Source organism: Talpa occidentalis, unplaced genomic scaffold (genome assembly GCF_014898055.3).
Source record: "Talpa occidentalis isolate TD23 unplaced genomic scaffold, MPIMG_talOcc4v2.1 talOcc4.2, whole genome shotgun sequence".
In the NCBI taxonomy this organism is placed as follows: domain Eukaryota; kingdom Metazoa; phylum Chordata; class Mammalia; order Eulipotyphla; family Talpidae; genus Talpa; species Talpa occidentalis.
In genome coordinates, this window is record NW_023602073.1 from 94,233,613 (window position 1) to 94,250,742 (window position 17,130).

Below are 17,130 nucleotides of genomic sequence, written 5' to 3' on the forward strand. Positions count from 1 at the left end.
AGCAGAGGGCATAGGTCAGCCACTGGTATTGGAGGGAAAAGCTGTGTGGTTTGTCACCCTGAGGACTTGCAGGTTCAGGGCTCAGTTAAATTACGACTACGTAATCAAAGTTTGCTGAACAAATATGCCATTTCATGTAATATATTCCTTTAATACTAAACTATTAAAGGGATACTCATTCATAAAGGTACTGCACATATTTTTACTTATCCTTCAGATCATCACTCAATGACTTGATATTTGGAGAAAAATAGATTTCTTTAGTCTGTGTTGTCATTATTAAAAGACAAAGTTGATCAGAATAAATTTAGAGATCTAATTTTCTCTATTAAACAATTCATGAATTGGGCAGTATCCCATCCAGCAAGTAGAATGGTTATGCAAAGGGACCAGCACAAAATAGAAGGTTGTAATCGGCAAAGAGGGTGGGATAAAATCATTATTAAAAAAAGAGAAAGATTATTTTAAGCACATTTGGAAAGACCAGTCCTATTTTACATATTATTTCAGCAGTGCTGATCAGTGACTTTCAGATTGATTGGTTTATGATTACACTTTTGATAGAGGTTGAAACTGATTAAACCAGCCTTTAAGTCCAGGTGAGGACTTAATGAATGACTCCATTTTGGGCCTGTTTTTCCTTTTAAACACCATATAACCATATTAGATTCTGTTTAATGATCAGATTGTGCTCCTTGTCTTTACAAATTGAACAGCTAATAGGAAAAAGCTGGTTTGAATTGAGACAAATTTGTGCTCATAAACTAACTCTCCAATTTATCGATTGGAGATACTTGGATAGATACTTAAATTCTTTGGATCTCAATTTGCTCAACTGTATAACAAGGTTAATATTTCCGTCACTTTGTAGTTTCTGCCCACAAGTAAAACCTAGCTAAGAATCACGTATGACAAATTTTCATGTCCCCAAAGGTATGTTTTTTGACAGATCCTCCCAAATGAAGATTAGGAATGAACGATGAGGCTGGTTGCAAGGAATATAAAACGGAAGACTCCACCACCAGAAAGACAGACATTCCTGGCAACCCCCTCCATCACGAAATACTATGAAACTACCTCATTGTCCCTTCCAGGAGGTATTTTCTTTGGAAATGTTAGTTTTCCTGTGTTCTTTCCTTGTCACAAGGAAATAAATACTTATTCTTTGTGCTTTACTATTCTAGGAGACCCCTGCCCAATTAACTTGATTGTTCATTATAGGAATGTTCAGAAAAAGCTATCAATTCTTCGAGAGACCATTAAAAGTTTATGGCCTAAGACTCCTTCCCTCCTTACCTGGCTCTTTTTATCAATCTTAAAACTTAAGATCTGTATTCAATTGTAATCAGGCCATCTCTTACAATCCCCACCCACTCTCCAACTCTCCACCCTCTACTCATTAAAAGACCAGATTTAAACCTGTGAAAAAATGCACGAAAGGAGTCAATTTAAGATAGGGATAAAGTAAGTCATGGGAGAAAAAAACTCCTTTCTGTCCTCAAACTGAACTGAACCCTGGACTGGGCCAACCTGCGAACATTACAAGCAGCTAGCAAGAGTGAGAACAGTTTGAAAAGTAATGATAAAAGTGAATTTTCATCATGTCACCTTTTGATTCCTTCATGTGGGGAGTTATTTAACCATTACCTCATCCTTGTTTTACGCTCTGTAAAACACCCCCTTTCCAACCTGGGCCCTTCTTGGAACATTTGGATTTCTAACCTGTACTGTTTCCTGAACTGCAACTCTTTGATCCCAAATAAATACAGTTTGCCTTGTTAATGGCCTCCTGAATTTTTAATTAACAAACTATACTTCAAATTCTCAATAAAATTTACCTTCCCAGTCCAAGGCACTACCAAAACTGTTGAAGTGTTCTCCCTTACCACAGGAAACCATAAACTCAGCTTTGTCTTATCCAAAGGTCATATTCTGATATTTGGGAAGCAAGCGTTGTATAGGACAGTACAATTATAAGCAGAAAGCCGAGGCACAGAGATATACCCAGGAAAGACCAGAAATACTAGATGAATTAATGTCATTAATAAAGAAATGGGTTTGTAAAGACTATAGCAGGAAGTTTCCTTGCAAAATCCCACAGGTAGCCAGAGTTTTTGAGGAATTTCAGATTCACGTTGCAGTTTTTTATTCCCTTCCTCATTACAAAGATGTTCAAATGTCTCTGAATCAAAAAAAAAAACCATGGTATCTTTGCAGCTACCGAAAGTAATGCCAGGACAGGATGCCAAAGTGACTGAAGTTTTTAAATTACATATTTTCGACTGGAAATTCACATCCATCATCAACTTCACTAAGTGTAAGGAACGCTCATTTCTACAAACCCTTATCACGGCCTAGTGACTCTCCTCATGGGTAAGGCACACAAAGCTGTGGGGTGGGAAGGTGCGAAGGAAGCAACATGTGCTGGTCAAGGTTTACTTTTCACCCAGAGCGATTTATCTGGGTCGCATTCCCGACCCCCTACCCCGTTGGCCTCGGCAGCCTCAGCAGCTCCACAGGCGGGGCAGAAAGTGGCAGAAACAGGTTTTTTGCGGAACGTCCCTCCTTCTGACAGAAGACAGACCCTCCGCGGTGAAAGGGCTTCGGGGTGCAGGCGGCCCTCCCGCCAGTTTTCGGGTTCATACCTGACGAGCGATGGACCTGCGGAAGCCGCACGCCATGTCGCGTTCCAGGAAACATCCAGAAGCCGCCAGGTCCAGCGCCTCACCCCGCCCTCCTCTGCATGCCCCGCCTACTCCCGCCGGAAGCCCGCCCCGAGGGTGCGCCCAGCCAATCACGGAGCCGCAAGGCCACCGCTAACCTCTGCCCTGCTGCCGCGAGGGCGCGCGGGAAATCCCCAGCGGCTGGAATCCCGCGGGCGGCTGGGGCCATGGCCACTTCCTCGGTGTCCAAGGTACGTGCAGGCGGGCGGGCGTTTACTGGAGCTCCGCCGCCGTCCCGTTCCCCTCTGAAGAAGGAACCTAGCGGAGGTTACGTAGGCTTCGGGTGTACGGGCTCGAGGGGAGGGAGCGGTGGCGTCTTTGCTCCAGGTGCACTTGAGGCCAACTTTGCTTGGGGGAGCGAAGACGCTCGTCTGCCTTAGTGGTGTGGCTGGGAGTGTTGCAGAATTCTAGCCTTTTATCCAGGCAGAGGAAGAACAAGCGGTACTTCAGGAATGGTGAGGTCACGAGCAGCTTTATTACTCATGCATGAGGTCCCAGACCTGCGTAGCCCCGTAAAGTCTGAGCACCTGTTTAAAGACCAAGGGTTCCTTTTGTACACAACTGTCTCCACATCTGTTACATTGATAGCATCGTTTTTCAGCAGGCACACCACCAAAGTCCCTAGACAAGGTGGTGGGGGGGCAAGGCAAAGGGGGAAAGATGCACGCATTCGGGGATGGCCTTGGAGAGAGACCAGCTGGTTGGCTGTCGGCCCTTGTAGGTAAGAGTGCTTAGGTCCTGGCCATGAATCTTGAAAGGGAAGGAACTGTAAGTAAGCAAACTTGTTAATTATGCCTGCATTGGAGTGTTCATTGCACCTGGGCTGGAAGTTCTCCTGGAATCTTTATTATATTCATTTGCACAATAATATATTTTCGCTTTAGGAGAATTTGTAAGTCCTGCTTTGTGAAGGTCAGACGCCTCGAGGCTCTGGTCTAGTCTTCCCTCCTTTTTCCTTTTCATAAATATTTACTGTGCGCCAAGCATTTCATTAGCTGCGGAGATAATGTGGTAAACAAAATACTCGATTTCTGTACTCAAGAAAGGTGTTAAGCACAGATAATCACTAGTGATTATTGTTAGCTAATGAAAAAGTTCTAAGCGAGAGAACAGTAGAGCTACAAGACCCTAATATAATAGATTGCCTGAGGTCAGCGAAGGCATTTTGAAAAAAGTGACACATAGCTGAGACCTGAAAAATGAGTACAAGTTAGGCAGAGGATAGGGAGACTGTCCTACAGATAGACATATTCTTTGATCGAGAAGATAACAGGTAAAATGGCATATTAAAGGAATTGAAAACTTAATATAATCAGAATAGAAATAGAGGGAATGTTAGGAAAAAGAGAAAGAAAAAGTAGTGTGTTTGTATGTGTGAGAAAATAGAAGCGTCCTCATTTGGGCTGCCTGGATGATGGGGGATTTCGAGACATGATAGTGTAATTGGTAATGAGAGAATAAACTGGAGCTGTATTGGCTTGGTGTGGTGCCATTAGCAACAATTGGTTATTTAAATTTGAATTAATGTAAAATTAAATATTAAGTTCTTGAATTGCACTAGGCACATGTGACCTTGGCTACCATATTTGCACAGTTCTCTGATATTTCCATATCAAAAGTTCAGTTTGATAGTGCTGCTATAAACCAAGTGAACCCTTTAGTAAGATTATGAGTGCAGCCTAGAAGCCCCTGAAGTTAAGCTATTGCTATCCAAAAAGCTGCAAATGCAGATGAAGATGCTGCCAAGACTTTCTCCCTATGTTAAAACAGTAGATTAATGAAGAAGGCTATCCAGTGGATCTAATTTTAAATTTTGATTAAAATTAAGAGAAGTTAGGCTTTCCAAGACTATGTATCAAATAGGAACTACAAGTCATAGAGTTTAAGGTGATAGAGGATTGACTGATGGTAGGTACAGATGTCAAAAGCGATGTAACTGCTAGTATTATTTTTTATTAGGAATGGTACTGTTTTTAATTGATAATTTGCCCTGGTTATAAAATTCAATAGGTTTTGTGTGATCTGACCCCTCATTCTTTTTGTTGCATAAGCCTCATATTTTTATGTCTTCCAAAATTGTGATTTTTTTTTCCTTTTCTTTTTTTAAGGAAAACTTTTATGGCATTGTAACAGAAATGCTTGAAGTGAAATGCTTATGAAGTGGCCTTACATAAATAGGAATCTTAGAGAACTGTTTCATGGAACTGCCAGCTTTTTTTTGAAAATGTATCTAAACCTCTCTTTCTTTTTAATAGTTTCTGGGTGTTGGCTCTCCTAGACTTCTTCCTCTATCTCAAACACCATCTCTTAATCAGTATTTTGAAGTGGTTAACCATGCTACCTCCACCATATATTGGACCATTCCTGGCACTCTTCTATCTTATTCCTTTATATCTCCCTTTCCTTTACAAATTTCAGGTGAATATAAAAAGGCAGCAATGACATGTTTGCCATGGCATTGCATAATTTTTTTAAATACATATTTATATTTCAAATAGTCCCACTACTTGCAGATACAAGAGTACACGGCACAATTCTTATACTGTAACCTGTAATCACATGAGCACTTTATATTTGCACAGCTCTCTTTAGTACTATCCCAAGGGGACTTTTTCTAGTTATAATTTTTAAATTTTTTTACGGAAATGATAATCTTTAAGGGGCCTTCCCTGGTGGCACAGGCGGTTGAGCGCAGCACTGTGAAGCTGTCCGCAGCCTCTGCAGCACGAGTTCAATCCCCGCCAGCCAGCCAGATATCCAAATGGCACAGCAGACCTCTTCTGTCTCACCCACTGCTCCCCTCAGCAGTGTATTTCAGTCAGTCTGCCTGTTCTGTTCCCTGCTCTGTTTCTGGTGAATCCTCTCACCCTCCCGCACATCTGTCCTGTACCCTGGTTCTTGAATGCATGAATAAATAAATCTTAAAAAAAAAACGGTAATCTTTAAGAAACTGTCCATGATGTCTGGCTTTATGATTGGTAGAATAAACATAGAACTAGAAGTTTGGGGGCTATATATCACTAGTCAGATAATAAGACAAAACTAAATGCAGGAAAATTACTTGGCAAGTATTCATTCACTTCATATACTGATTGCCTAAAGTATATGTTAACACTGTCCTAAATATTGGGTAAAGTTATGAATTAAATGCAATTTGTGCTCTGACAATACTTCCAAGATTTTTGGGGAGGCAGACCCATAAATAACTATGACATACAACAAAAGTTATTTACAAGAGCAAAACAAAGATATTCATCTTGGGATTAAAGACCTCAGGGGAAGGAATAATTCTGACTAGAGAACTGGGGAAGGTTTCCCAGAGTGGTTGAGTTTGATTCAAACTGAATTAGATAAATGAGTAAGAGTTTATCAGATGAAGAAAGATATGTAAAGTGAAGCAATGGCCAAAATTATCTACCTCCTGTCAAGGGTATAGATATTTGGAGTCTAGTTAAATAACAAGTAATTTGGAGATTGGAGAGCATAACAATTTTTTTTTAATTTTCTTGATCTTCATATTAATTATTAGTACTGATTCTCTTCTCTAAGTTTTATAAAAATGCAACTTTTCCAGGCTTAAATTTCATCAGCCTTTATTTTCTTTGCTGTGTAGATCAGGTCCCAAAAAAAACAAAATCAAAGATAAGCATCCCATGAGAAGGTGGTGAAAGAAATGGATAGCCCCTTTGTTTAAGAATTTTCTTTCTATAATTCAGATGAAGAGATGTGATTTCTTAGCATTTTGCAAAAAACAACTTTAATAAAAATCCTCTTTCCTGTAAACTTTTTGGTTATCAGATTTGTCTGCTCCTTGGCTACTTTGACTTTATGCTTTTTTTTTTTTTCTGTCTTTTTAAAGGGCTGTTTTGTGTTTAAGCCAAACTTCAAGAAGAGAAAGATCTCTGTCCCAGTAGGTAAGCTGACTTAATAATAATGTGTTAAATTTCCTCTCCTAGATCTTAAACATTAAGAACTAAACTAACCCTAATTGAATTTACTAGAATTTGCTAGTCCTCTTGTCGAAGCTTGGCTTACTTATTTTGTTGACATCACAAATGTAGGTCAAGGGATAGTATCCCAGGGTTCTAAGAGGGAATCCAAATATACCTTCAAAAAGCAAAATGGGAAAATACATTTTCCTCAGAGGATATGTAACATTTTTTAGAAAGATTATCTTAAAATCTCAGTGCTTTCCTAGGGTGAGGTGGAGTGGAATTGACTGCAAAAGGTCAAGAGGGACATTTGGAGTAATGGCTGTGTTCTCTAGATCGAGGGGGTAAGTTACTCGAATGTACATTTTTGTTAGGATATACCAAACTTAAAATCGGCATGTTTTATTGTAAGTTATATCTTAGTAAAATTAAATTACTAAGAAATTCTTTCCTTTTTTTTTTTAAAGATTTATTTATTTAGAACTGGGGTACAGGCCAGAGGTGCAGGGGGTGAGAGGATTCACCAGAGACAGAGTAGGGAACAGAACAGGCAGACCGACTGAAATACACTGCTGAGGGGAGCAGTAGGCGAGTCAGGAGAGGTCTGCAGCACCATATGGATAGCTCCTTGGCTGGGGATCAAACTCGTGCTGCAGAGACTGCAGATAGCTTCATAAGCTGTGTTAACCTCTTGCCACCAGGGAGGCCCACTTCCTTTACTTCATTTATTTCCTGATGTCTGTTTAGTGATCAAGTTAAGACTTCTTCGAAGAAAACACAATATTATTGTCAGAAAGTATTTATTGCCTTGGTTCCCAGTGATGAGTGCACATTAAAATCACTTGAAGTTTTAATTTTTCCTCCCAATATAGTTATAGTTCACTTGCAAGAAACAAAGAATTCCCCTGTAACCTTCCCCCATTTATCTCCATTTTGTATAATATAGTACAGTATCCCAACCAGTAAACCAGTATTGCTACAACCCACCAACCTTCCTTGTATCAATTCAGGGAACATTTTTAAGATACCAATACCCATTGTCTAACCAGATCAACTCTGAGAGTAGGATCCAAGTGTTTGTATTTTTTTATAAGCTCATCACAGGTTGAGTATTTTTATTCAGTATTCAGCACTGTGAAGATTAATTTCAATAGAAAAAGTATGCAATGGAATTAAGCATACTCATGCACTAGTTTTGAATTTAAAAAGAAAAACTGAGCTATGTCACTGCTTGACTAAATAATAAATAACTTGAATATTTAGGAGTTTTCTAAAGCATCACATGATGCATATCTTACAGTAATCTTCAGTTTGAGATAAGCTAGATAAGAGACCTGTGTTCAAGAAGAAAATAATAAAATATTGGTTCATAATGAGGGAAACTATGAGTAGAAAATCTGACTTACAAGAATCCATTTTCTCATTAACAGGAAATAAATAGTAATCTTGAACTTCGCAGCCTTATAGACCTACTCTCAGGAAAACCTGATGTTTTCTGTTCCTTACTCTTCTCTCTTCCCAAAAGGAAAAGTGACAGTGATGAACTCAGAAATGGTAGACAAAGAATAGCTCCATTATAAAGTCTCTTATTTTTAAGTAATTGAGTTACAAACATATTTCTTTAGTGTTCTTTAGGATATTACTAAACTTAACTAAAAATAGTTCATTTTCAGAGAAAATTCAAGACTGTTTCCCCTTGTAATATTTGATATCATTAACAATGTTATTGTAATAAAATAGCTAACATTTGTTTATTATATTTATTGTTTAGTCCTCTTAGCAAACAATGAGGAATGTATTATTATCTCCATTAAAAAAAAGGAATCTATCTATCTATCTAATAGCAGAACTGGGATATGAACCTAGGCTGTCTGATTCTAGAGCCGGTACTCTAACCATTTCTTAATGCTGCCTCTCACTATTGAGGCAAGTTTTTGCTTAGAACTCTGCATTGAGTTTCAGCTACAATTTACTAAGATCTGTTTGTTTTAGTATTCGGAAACTTAATGTGTGTAATTTTATAATTTAAGCTTTGCTTTAGAAGGACATTGTGTGTGTGTGTGTGTCTAAGAGCAACAGATACTGGCATAATATGAGAATTTTAGAGGAACCAACCTTGATTATAAGACAGATGGAGCAGAAGTGAGGAAAATACACCCAGATTTTAGCACTTGCCTTCACTGGCTTCAATTTTTGAAACAGATTGCTTGAAGAAATAGGAAGATGCTCTGCATTTTCCCCACCATCTGTTTACTGACTTGAAGACACTTGGGCATATACTAAGAGAAGATTGGTAACTCTCCTTCCCCTCAGTGTACGAATGGTTGTACCTCCTAGAAAACAACTGGGCAGGAACTTGTAGGGGTGGTACAGAGAGAGGGAGAGAGACCCTGTCAGTGAAGTAAAACACTGAGTGGGAACAGGAGGGAACCTGACAACAGTGATTGCTTACATTCCCCAGCACTTCCCAAGGCTTTTATTTTTTTTAACCTATCTGATCTATAAATGACTGAGAGAAGTCATGGTAACAGTTTAAAATGCCCTACTGCTGTTGTTTTTCAATTTCTTCCTTTTTTTTTTTTTAAGATTTATCTATGTATGTAACTGGTGTACAGGCCAGGGGTGTGGGTGTGAGAGGATTCACTAGAGTGGGGAGCAGAACAGACAGATTTGACTGAAATACACTGCTGAGGGAAGCAGCAGGCGAGACAGGAGAGGTCTGCTGCACCATGAGGGTAGCTGGGGAAAGCTTCACAGTGCTGTGCTCAACCCCTTGTGCCACCAGAGAGGCCCTGTTTTTCAATTTCTAATAGTTCTTTTGTTAGGTATTTTGATGTGGCATTACTCAGGAGATAAATTCATGTCTTGATTTGCCACTTTAACATTTTATTGTGGTTTTATTCATTATCAAAGTTATTTCTGCTTTATCTAATAGTAATATTGTATCTCCTTGCTTTTTCTTTGTTCATATTTTTTATACCATAACTTTATCTAACATTTAACTGTGTAATGACTTAAGTATATTCTAAGACTCTTGATACAGTTGAAAATCATTATTTGCTAAAATCTGTATCAATATGACTAGGAGAGCGTTCTTAATGTGGATGAGACTTTCTGTTCCAAAATACCAGTTAACATATAAAGCTATGATCCAATACTAGAAGAATCTCAGTAACAGTAGAAGTAAAAGATATACTTCACATCATTATTTAATCCTGTGAAATTCCTAGCTATTATAATAAAATACCGAACAATAAAAAATAAGGAAAGTAGAAAACAATAAGGAAGTAACACAATTGGTTATAGTTTTGGATAAGTTTTTAACATTAAAAATACCACTTCTGGGCCTCCCCGGTGGTGCAGCGGTTGAGCGCTGGGTTACGAAGCTGCCCGCAGCCTCTGCAGAGCCGGTTCGATCCCCGGCTGCTCCCCGGCCACCGGAGGAGGGTCCCACATGGCGCGCAGACCTCTCCTGCCGCCCGCTGCTCCCCTCAGCAGTGTACTTCAGTCCTTCTGCCTGCTCTGCTCCCCGCTCTGGCTCTGGTGAATTCTCTCACCCTCCCGCGCTTCTGACTGTACCCAGTGCTTGTATAAATAAATAAATAAATAAATAAATCAATCAATCTTTTAAATAAATAAATAACCACTTCTCCCCCAAATCAATCTACAGATTTTATTTTATCCAGTCAAAGTACCAATATAATTATTTTTTGAAACAAAAATTGTCTGCAAAAAGATGATTGGTGGTGATAGTAGGAGGAAGACCTGAGTTTATGTAACATTAAAATGGACAACAAAAAAACTACAGTAATTAAAGCACATCAGGACTGATATGGGAATAGAATAGAATTGGATTCAATAGTACAAAAGAAAAATTCAAAAACTCCCCAAATATGTGTAAGTAGTGATGTTACCGCGAATCAGCGGGAGAAGAGATGGATTATTTAATAAATTAATTATTTTTCAAACTCAAAGTTATAACCCAAGTGTGATGACATCTGTTTACTGGGTCATTATCAAAACATAACAGAAAAGAAAACATTTGCTATCACATGATAAGGATAAGTATAGTTCTGTGAAACTTATGCTTTTGTTTTTGTTATATGTATGTGTATTGGATTATGAGGTAAGACATACTCCTTATTGTGGATCATGGTTTGAAAACCAGTGCAATAAATGATATTTTGATAAATGACTATCCATATAGAAGAAAAATTTTAGAAAAGATATAAAATATATAGCTAGACTAAATAAAAGACTGGGCTAGACTAAGTTAAACAAATCAGCAAAATAGTATTAGGAGTCATTTGATGAAGGAGAATACACAGTAAATATATGAAGCAAAGTATAAAAGGCCTTAGCTTAAGAACATATAGTGAAAATAGTTAATATTAAAGGTATTATCTCAAACTAGAATCATTAAATAAAACTTACAAGTTCAAAGGTAAATGATAGAAATGTAATTAAAAATTTAAAGGTACAGTTAATATGGTAAAATATATAAAATTAAATGCAAAGGGTATTTAAATGTTACCTTTCCTCAAATATATATATTTTTGTACATATATAAAAAATATTCTACGCCGTGAATAACTTTGCACAAAGATTTTCTAACTTGCATTATATAAAAACGGATACTGACCTATTTCTGTGTTTTTAGAGAACTATTTTAATAAAGGGAAAAATGAATCTGAGGACAGTAAGCTGCGATTTGAAACTTACCAGTTGATGTGGCAGCAGATGAAATCTGAAACTGAGGTGAATATTATTTTTTAGTAATTTAACATTTATACTACAGACCTATTTGTTGCTTTCCATTTACCTTTCCACCAATTTATTTTTTTTAAAGAGTCATTTTTATTTATTTATGCATACAACAATTGGGGTGTAGGCCAGAGGTGCAGGGGATGAGAGGATTCACTAGCAATAGAGCGGGGAGCAGAACAGTCGGATCTACTGAAATAACACTGCTGAGGGGAGCAGGGGGAAAACAGGAGAGTTCTGTTGTGCCATGTGGATTAGCTCCCTGGACATTGTAGCTGACAGTAGCTTGATAGTGCTGAGACTTCAACCCCTACACCAGCAGAGAGGCCCTTCCACCAATTTATAAGAGTGTTGATGAAATATAGGTAATACTGGCTAAATATAATCTGTATAATCTTCAGAAAAAAACAAAACTCTGGCATGTTTCAAGTATTATGTGTAGCTTCAGGTACTGGAACATATGTTTATAATAATAGCTGCAAAGCAAAATGTCTTGTATATACCTATTTTGCATATGTACTTTTCAATGGTGGCAGTCTTTAAATTACTCATTAAGTTACACAGGTAAGAAACCAAGCTATTTAGAAATTATTTTTATCCTCATGTTTTCACTTCCAATACTCATATCCATTTACCTTACTCTTTATATTCCAACTCTGAAAAATTTCTCCACTACATCACATTTGTAGCTCTAGAGCCAACGTTTGAGTGGACTTGTTTGGCCATCACAGTGCTATATTTTTTTGTTTGCTTTTTTTAATGCCTTGGGGAGAGTGATGAACTTTCCATTCTTTATTGCTTTATACTTACTGGCTTTGCTATTCCATGTGACTCTTGAAGTTATTTGAATTTGTGGCTTCTAATTTAAGGCGAACTTGTTTCCTAACCTGAATTGTCATACTACCCTCCTAATCGATATCCCTACCTCTGATGTCAAATCCTTCAGTTCTGTTACTAGCCTCTATAGCACCATTAGTTAAATGAAAAAGTTTTCTATCGTGTACAGCCCTATACCAAGCTACAGAGATTTTTCTAGCCTTTCTACCAGTATAGCTTTTTCAATATCCTTTAATCTGGACTTCACAGTGATGCCAGAAACCCGGGTTTAAATTATATGTCTGTTTCAAATTCCATTAGTGGTTCTCTTCACAGGAAAATACCCATACCCTTTACATTATATTGGTTGTGGTCTGTCTCCTTGCTTATTTGTCCAGTCTCATCCCCTGCCACTTCTGTAAGCTAGGATATATCTGTTGTTCTCCAGATGTTTGGTGCTTCCTTCCTTCCTTGGCTCTTCCACTCCCCATTCTTTAATCTGTTTTTTTCCTACAGTCATCTCATCTATCAAATGCACTAGTGCTTTGGCTCAAATATATCACCTCCTCAACTTAAGTTGGATGGCCCTACTCTTTGTTCCTTTATTATGATAACATTACACAGTGTATTTTATTTTATTTATTTTAAAAAATATTTATTTATACAAGAACTGGGGTACAGGCCAGATGCGTGGGAGGGTGAGAGGATTCACCAGAGACAGAGCGGGGAACAGAACAGGCAGACTGACAAAATACACTGCTGAGGGGAGCAGTGGAAGAGACAGGAGAGATCTGCTGCACCATGTGGGATTCTCGCCAGCCAGCCAGGATTGAACCCACGCTGCAGAGGTTGTGGAGAGCTTCACAGTGCGGCACTCAACCGCCTACACCACCAGGGAGGCCCTACACAATATATTTTAATTGCAAGTATTATTGCTCAGTTTCTCTGCATTTTTAGAGAACACATTTTATTTGTAAGGTGATTAGCAATGTTTGTTGAATGAGTTAAGTGAAATTCTTTAATGTGAAAATCTAAAGCACTAATCATTGAGATTTAAGGAAAAATCATTTTTTAATTTCACCCATCTTATAATCGTATTACATGTGATCTTTGGGGTAGAACTAATGTAATGTTTTTCCCCCAAACTGGGAAAGAAACATCACATTTATACTAATAATAATTCATGAAATTTTGTTTTCTTTCAGCAACTACAAGAGGAATTAAATAAAAACCTGTTTGATAGTCTAATTGAATTTCTGCAAAAGGCTCATTCTGGTTTCTGGAAGAATTCAAGAGACTGGGGCTGTCAAATAAAACTCAGAGAAATTCCAACTGCTGCTCTTGTTATAGGTATCTATGTATATGTGTTTGTTTTTTATTTGGTGGTTTTGTTGAGCCTAGAGTAGATTAACTTGTTCTGGTAAAATATAATTTTTTTCCTCTTTAATTATAGAATTAAAACAACTGCTATTTGCTGTGCATACTTATAAAACCAATAAAAATTCCTTATACTGATTTATATATCTCTAAATTAAAAGAGATTCATGTGGGATGAGCTAGTACCCTCCACCTGTTCTGTCAGAAAAGTGGAAGGAAAATATATTTGTGCTATTCTTTTTTCCTTAGTTAATTTAGGAAAATATATAAAATTTGAGTAAAGTGATAAATTACCAGTATGTTAATTGCTTTTTATGCTTTTTTCTGTCATATCTTCAGTGGAATTTCTCTATGGCCTTAGTTTTATTTCCCTTTGCCTAGTTTATCAATCTGGAACTGTTTTGTAATGTGTATTAACTATTTAGAAGAGGATTTGGATTAATTTTTTATAATTGCTTTCAGACTGGAAGTTGCAAGCTTTTTAGGTACTTAAGTATTTTTCTAATATCTCATTTTATTTTATTTTTCCTAATATCCCATTTTATTTTATTTTTCCTAATATCCTATTTTAAACAAATATCTTGGTTGTAGGATAATGGAAGAAATTTCATTGAAAATTTGAAAAGGTAGTTGAATTCGATTCCAAACATCATCTTTATTTCACGTCCAAGTTATTTATTCAGGTTTTGTTATATAGTGGGCTCTCAGATAAGAAATTAATTTTATTGTTTAATGCTGTCGCTAAAACTATTCATTGCCTACATCTTATCCAGAGTAGTACTTCTCAAACTTTAATGTTCCTACAGATAAACTCCAGGGGATCCTAGTGAATGCAGAATTTCATTAATATATCTGGGCTGGGGACTGAAATTCTATATTTCTAACAGGTTTCCTGCTGATGCCCACTGTGCTGATCAAAGGACCACATTGATTAATAAGATTCTCATAATGTGATTAATGTATCTCTATGGTACAACCTGCCTTGATTTCAAAACCTTTTCTACTTCTATATGAGAAACTGAGGCCCAGTGATGACTTGCTTGTACTTTTGGGTGCTTTATGTCTCTTCATCAGGTTACAGCATTCAGAAATGAGCACAGGACACAAGAGGGATGCCCTGATAGATTGCTGTGAGAACATTGTTTAAATCCCTTTTCTGCCTATTGCCAAAGGGAGAAAAGAAGCTAATGGAAATCATATTTCAAAGTCAGTGGTTGAAGAGAACATTTTTCCAGTTAAAGATGTTGATTGTCTTGTTTTCAATAGACAAATCTGTTGTTTTAAGTTTATAAAGTTAGTGAAAGATAAATCGGTGTTTTGCTAAACTCCTGAATTTGTTCAGACATACAGTATCATAATAACAGGCCCTAATGCCTGCTAGAAATACTTTTGATAGATCAAAAAAAAAAAATCTATACACAAAAATTGCTTAAACACAATTACACATTTTTTTTTGTTTTCAAAAAGGTATATGACCATTTAAAAAACAGCCTGCTAACATGTATTTGCACACTGATAGCCTGGATGATTCTGGACCTTTTTTTTTTTCCCCAAGCAGTTGAATTTTTATGGTAGCAAATATCAAGCAATTTTAAGATGCCTGCTGCTGGTTCTTGCTGAAGCATAAAAGCACTTTCTAGATTATGATATTAGGGAGCATATCAGTTAATAAAATATTTCCCAAACTAATGGGTAAATGTCTGCTCAACTCCAACTTCAGGCAGAGCACTTAAATACTAATAGGTGGAAATAAGAACACAGGATTCAATAAATACCAAAAGGAACTAGAGTTTTAATTTTTTTTTTAGGTTCTCCCCTCAGATCAGTGTAGTTACATTAAATTTACCTGATCATCAGTAGTATTAATGACTGAATTCTCAATTCTTTTTAAAGATTTATTTATGCATACAAGAACTGGGGTACAGGCCAGAGGTGTGAGGGGTGAGAGGATTCATCAGAGACAGAGGGGTGCAGAACAGGCGGACTGACTGAAATACACTGCTGAGGGGAGCATTGGGCAAGGCAGGAGAGGTCTGCTGTGCCATGTGGGTTGCTTCCTGGCCAGGGCTGCAGATAGCTTGACAGTGCTATGCTTAACCCCTGGCACTACAAGGGAGGCCATGAAATCTCAGTTAAGCCAGTATGACAATAAGGCTAGAATCTATAGTCCCTTGTTTTAGAATGATTATTTAAAAGAGCTCTGTGAATTTGACAAAGTGATAAAATTATTCCTAAGATGTATTCAAGAGTTAACTACACCTCTCCAGTAATTTTTTAAAAAAGATAGATTGATTGATTGATTGATTGATTGATTTATGCAAGTACTGGGTACAGTCAGAAGTGCAGGAGGGTGAGAGGATTCACCAGAGCCAGAGTGGGGAACAGAATAGGCAGAAGGACCGAAGTACACTGCTGAGGGGAACAGTGGGCGGCAGGAGAGGTCTGTGAGCCATGTGGGACCCTCGCCGGCAGCCGGGGATCGAACAGGTGCTGCAGAGGCTGCGGCAGCTTCGCAGGCCAGCGCTCAACCGCTGCGCCATCGGGGGAGGCCCTCCAGTAATTTTTTTAAAAGACAGATTTTTGCCTTCCCATAATACACTGTCTTACCATAATACACATATATATTAAGTGTGCCTCTATTGTTAATGTTTTAAAATTTTTTAGTAATTCACCTGATGTGTTAAACAGCTTTTGCTTTGTTAAATTATTTTTAATAAAAATGATGGTGTTATATTGATGTATTATCCCATAGGTGTGAATGTAACAGATCATGATTTAACATTCAGAAGTCTCACAGAAGCCCTTCAGAATAATGTCACACCATATGTAGTCTCATTGCAAGCTAAAGATTGTCCAGGTAAAGTATGAAGGTCATCATAACCTTAGAGAGATGTTACAAATCTCATCCATTTCCCCTCCTCCTTCTCTCTCTTCCCCTTTTTTTCTCTTTGTGGGAAGAACACACTACATTTTTGACAAGGCGAGGTTTTATACCTCACAGAGTAATCTTGACTCTTGTAGGACTCTGCCACCTTTTGCTTTGCTTGTTAATGACCCTACCCCTGCCATATCAGTTTCCCTACCAGTAATAGTCCCAGTATTTTACAAGATGTGTTCCTTAACCCAGTGAGATTTTAATTAGTAGAAGGTTTTGACAGGGAACTGAGCATTGAGGGATGGGGAGCTTTATTTAACTCATCAGAGAGGTAAACTATGTAGGTCTTATATTAAAGCCTCAAATCACCATATTAACTTGCTTTGAAAGGCCACCACGGTAAAAATGGCCCATTGGCAGAACTAATCCCAGGTATTTGAAGCCATTCAGTCATAAAGATGTGGACACTAATGTAGTAAAATGTTCACATTTGTATTGTTAAATAAGGGCTTTATGTGCTTATTTCACTTTCATATTCATAAGCTGATTGAAATTAAATAAAAGCCCATAGGTCATCTTTAAAAATGACCATAAGGCAGAATTGTAATCAGAAAAAATAGTTTATGTAGGCTTTTCATCTTTT

The 17,130-nt window shown here is 37.5% G+C and overlaps 2 protein-coding genes across 20 annotated transcripts in view; one reads left to right on the forward strand and one right to left on the reverse strand.

The window, feature by feature from the left end:
• RARS2 (arginyl-tRNA synthetase 2, mitochondrial) overlaps positions 1 to 2,724 on the reverse strand; it is a 75,525-nt gene extending 72,801 nt beyond the window's left edge. For 15 of the 16 annotated variants that reach the window (XR_008553272.1, XR_008553271.1, XR_008553274.1 and 12 more), the window contains exon 1: positions 2,646 to 2,724. Coding sequence is in view for 6 of the 16 variants with exons in the window: in XM_037520073.2 (XP_037375970.1) it covers positions 2,646 to 2,681 (36 nt within the window). In the remaining 10 variants the exon portion in view is untranslated. The remainder of the gene's footprint in view (positions 1 to 2,645) is intronic. The other variant, XR_008553276.1, reaches the window with a different exon arrangement.
• A 105-nt stretch (positions 2,725 to 2,829) lies between these two features.
• The window catches only part of ORC3 (origin recognition complex subunit 3), a 63,880-nt gene continuing 49,579 nt past the window's right edge, over positions 2,830 to 17,130 (forward strand). For 2 of the 4 annotated variants that reach the window (XM_037520078.2, XM_037520079.2), the window contains exons 1-5: positions 2,830 to 2,914; positions 6,583 to 6,637; positions 11,316 to 11,413; positions 13,441 to 13,585; positions 16,365 to 16,469. In XM_037520078.2, the coding sequence (XP_037375975.1) occupies positions 2,891 to 2,914; positions 6,583 to 6,637; positions 11,316 to 11,413; positions 13,441 to 13,585; positions 16,365 to 16,469 (427 nt within the window). In that variant the 5' untranslated portion in view covers positions 2,830 to 2,890. Of the gene's footprint in view, positions 2,915 to 2,944; positions 3,179 to 6,582; positions 6,638 to 6,921; positions 7,000 to 11,315; positions 11,414 to 13,440; positions 13,586 to 16,364; positions 16,470 to 17,130 lie in introns of those variants that run through there. The other 2 variants (XM_054699024.1, XM_054699025.1) reach the window with 2 other exon arrangements.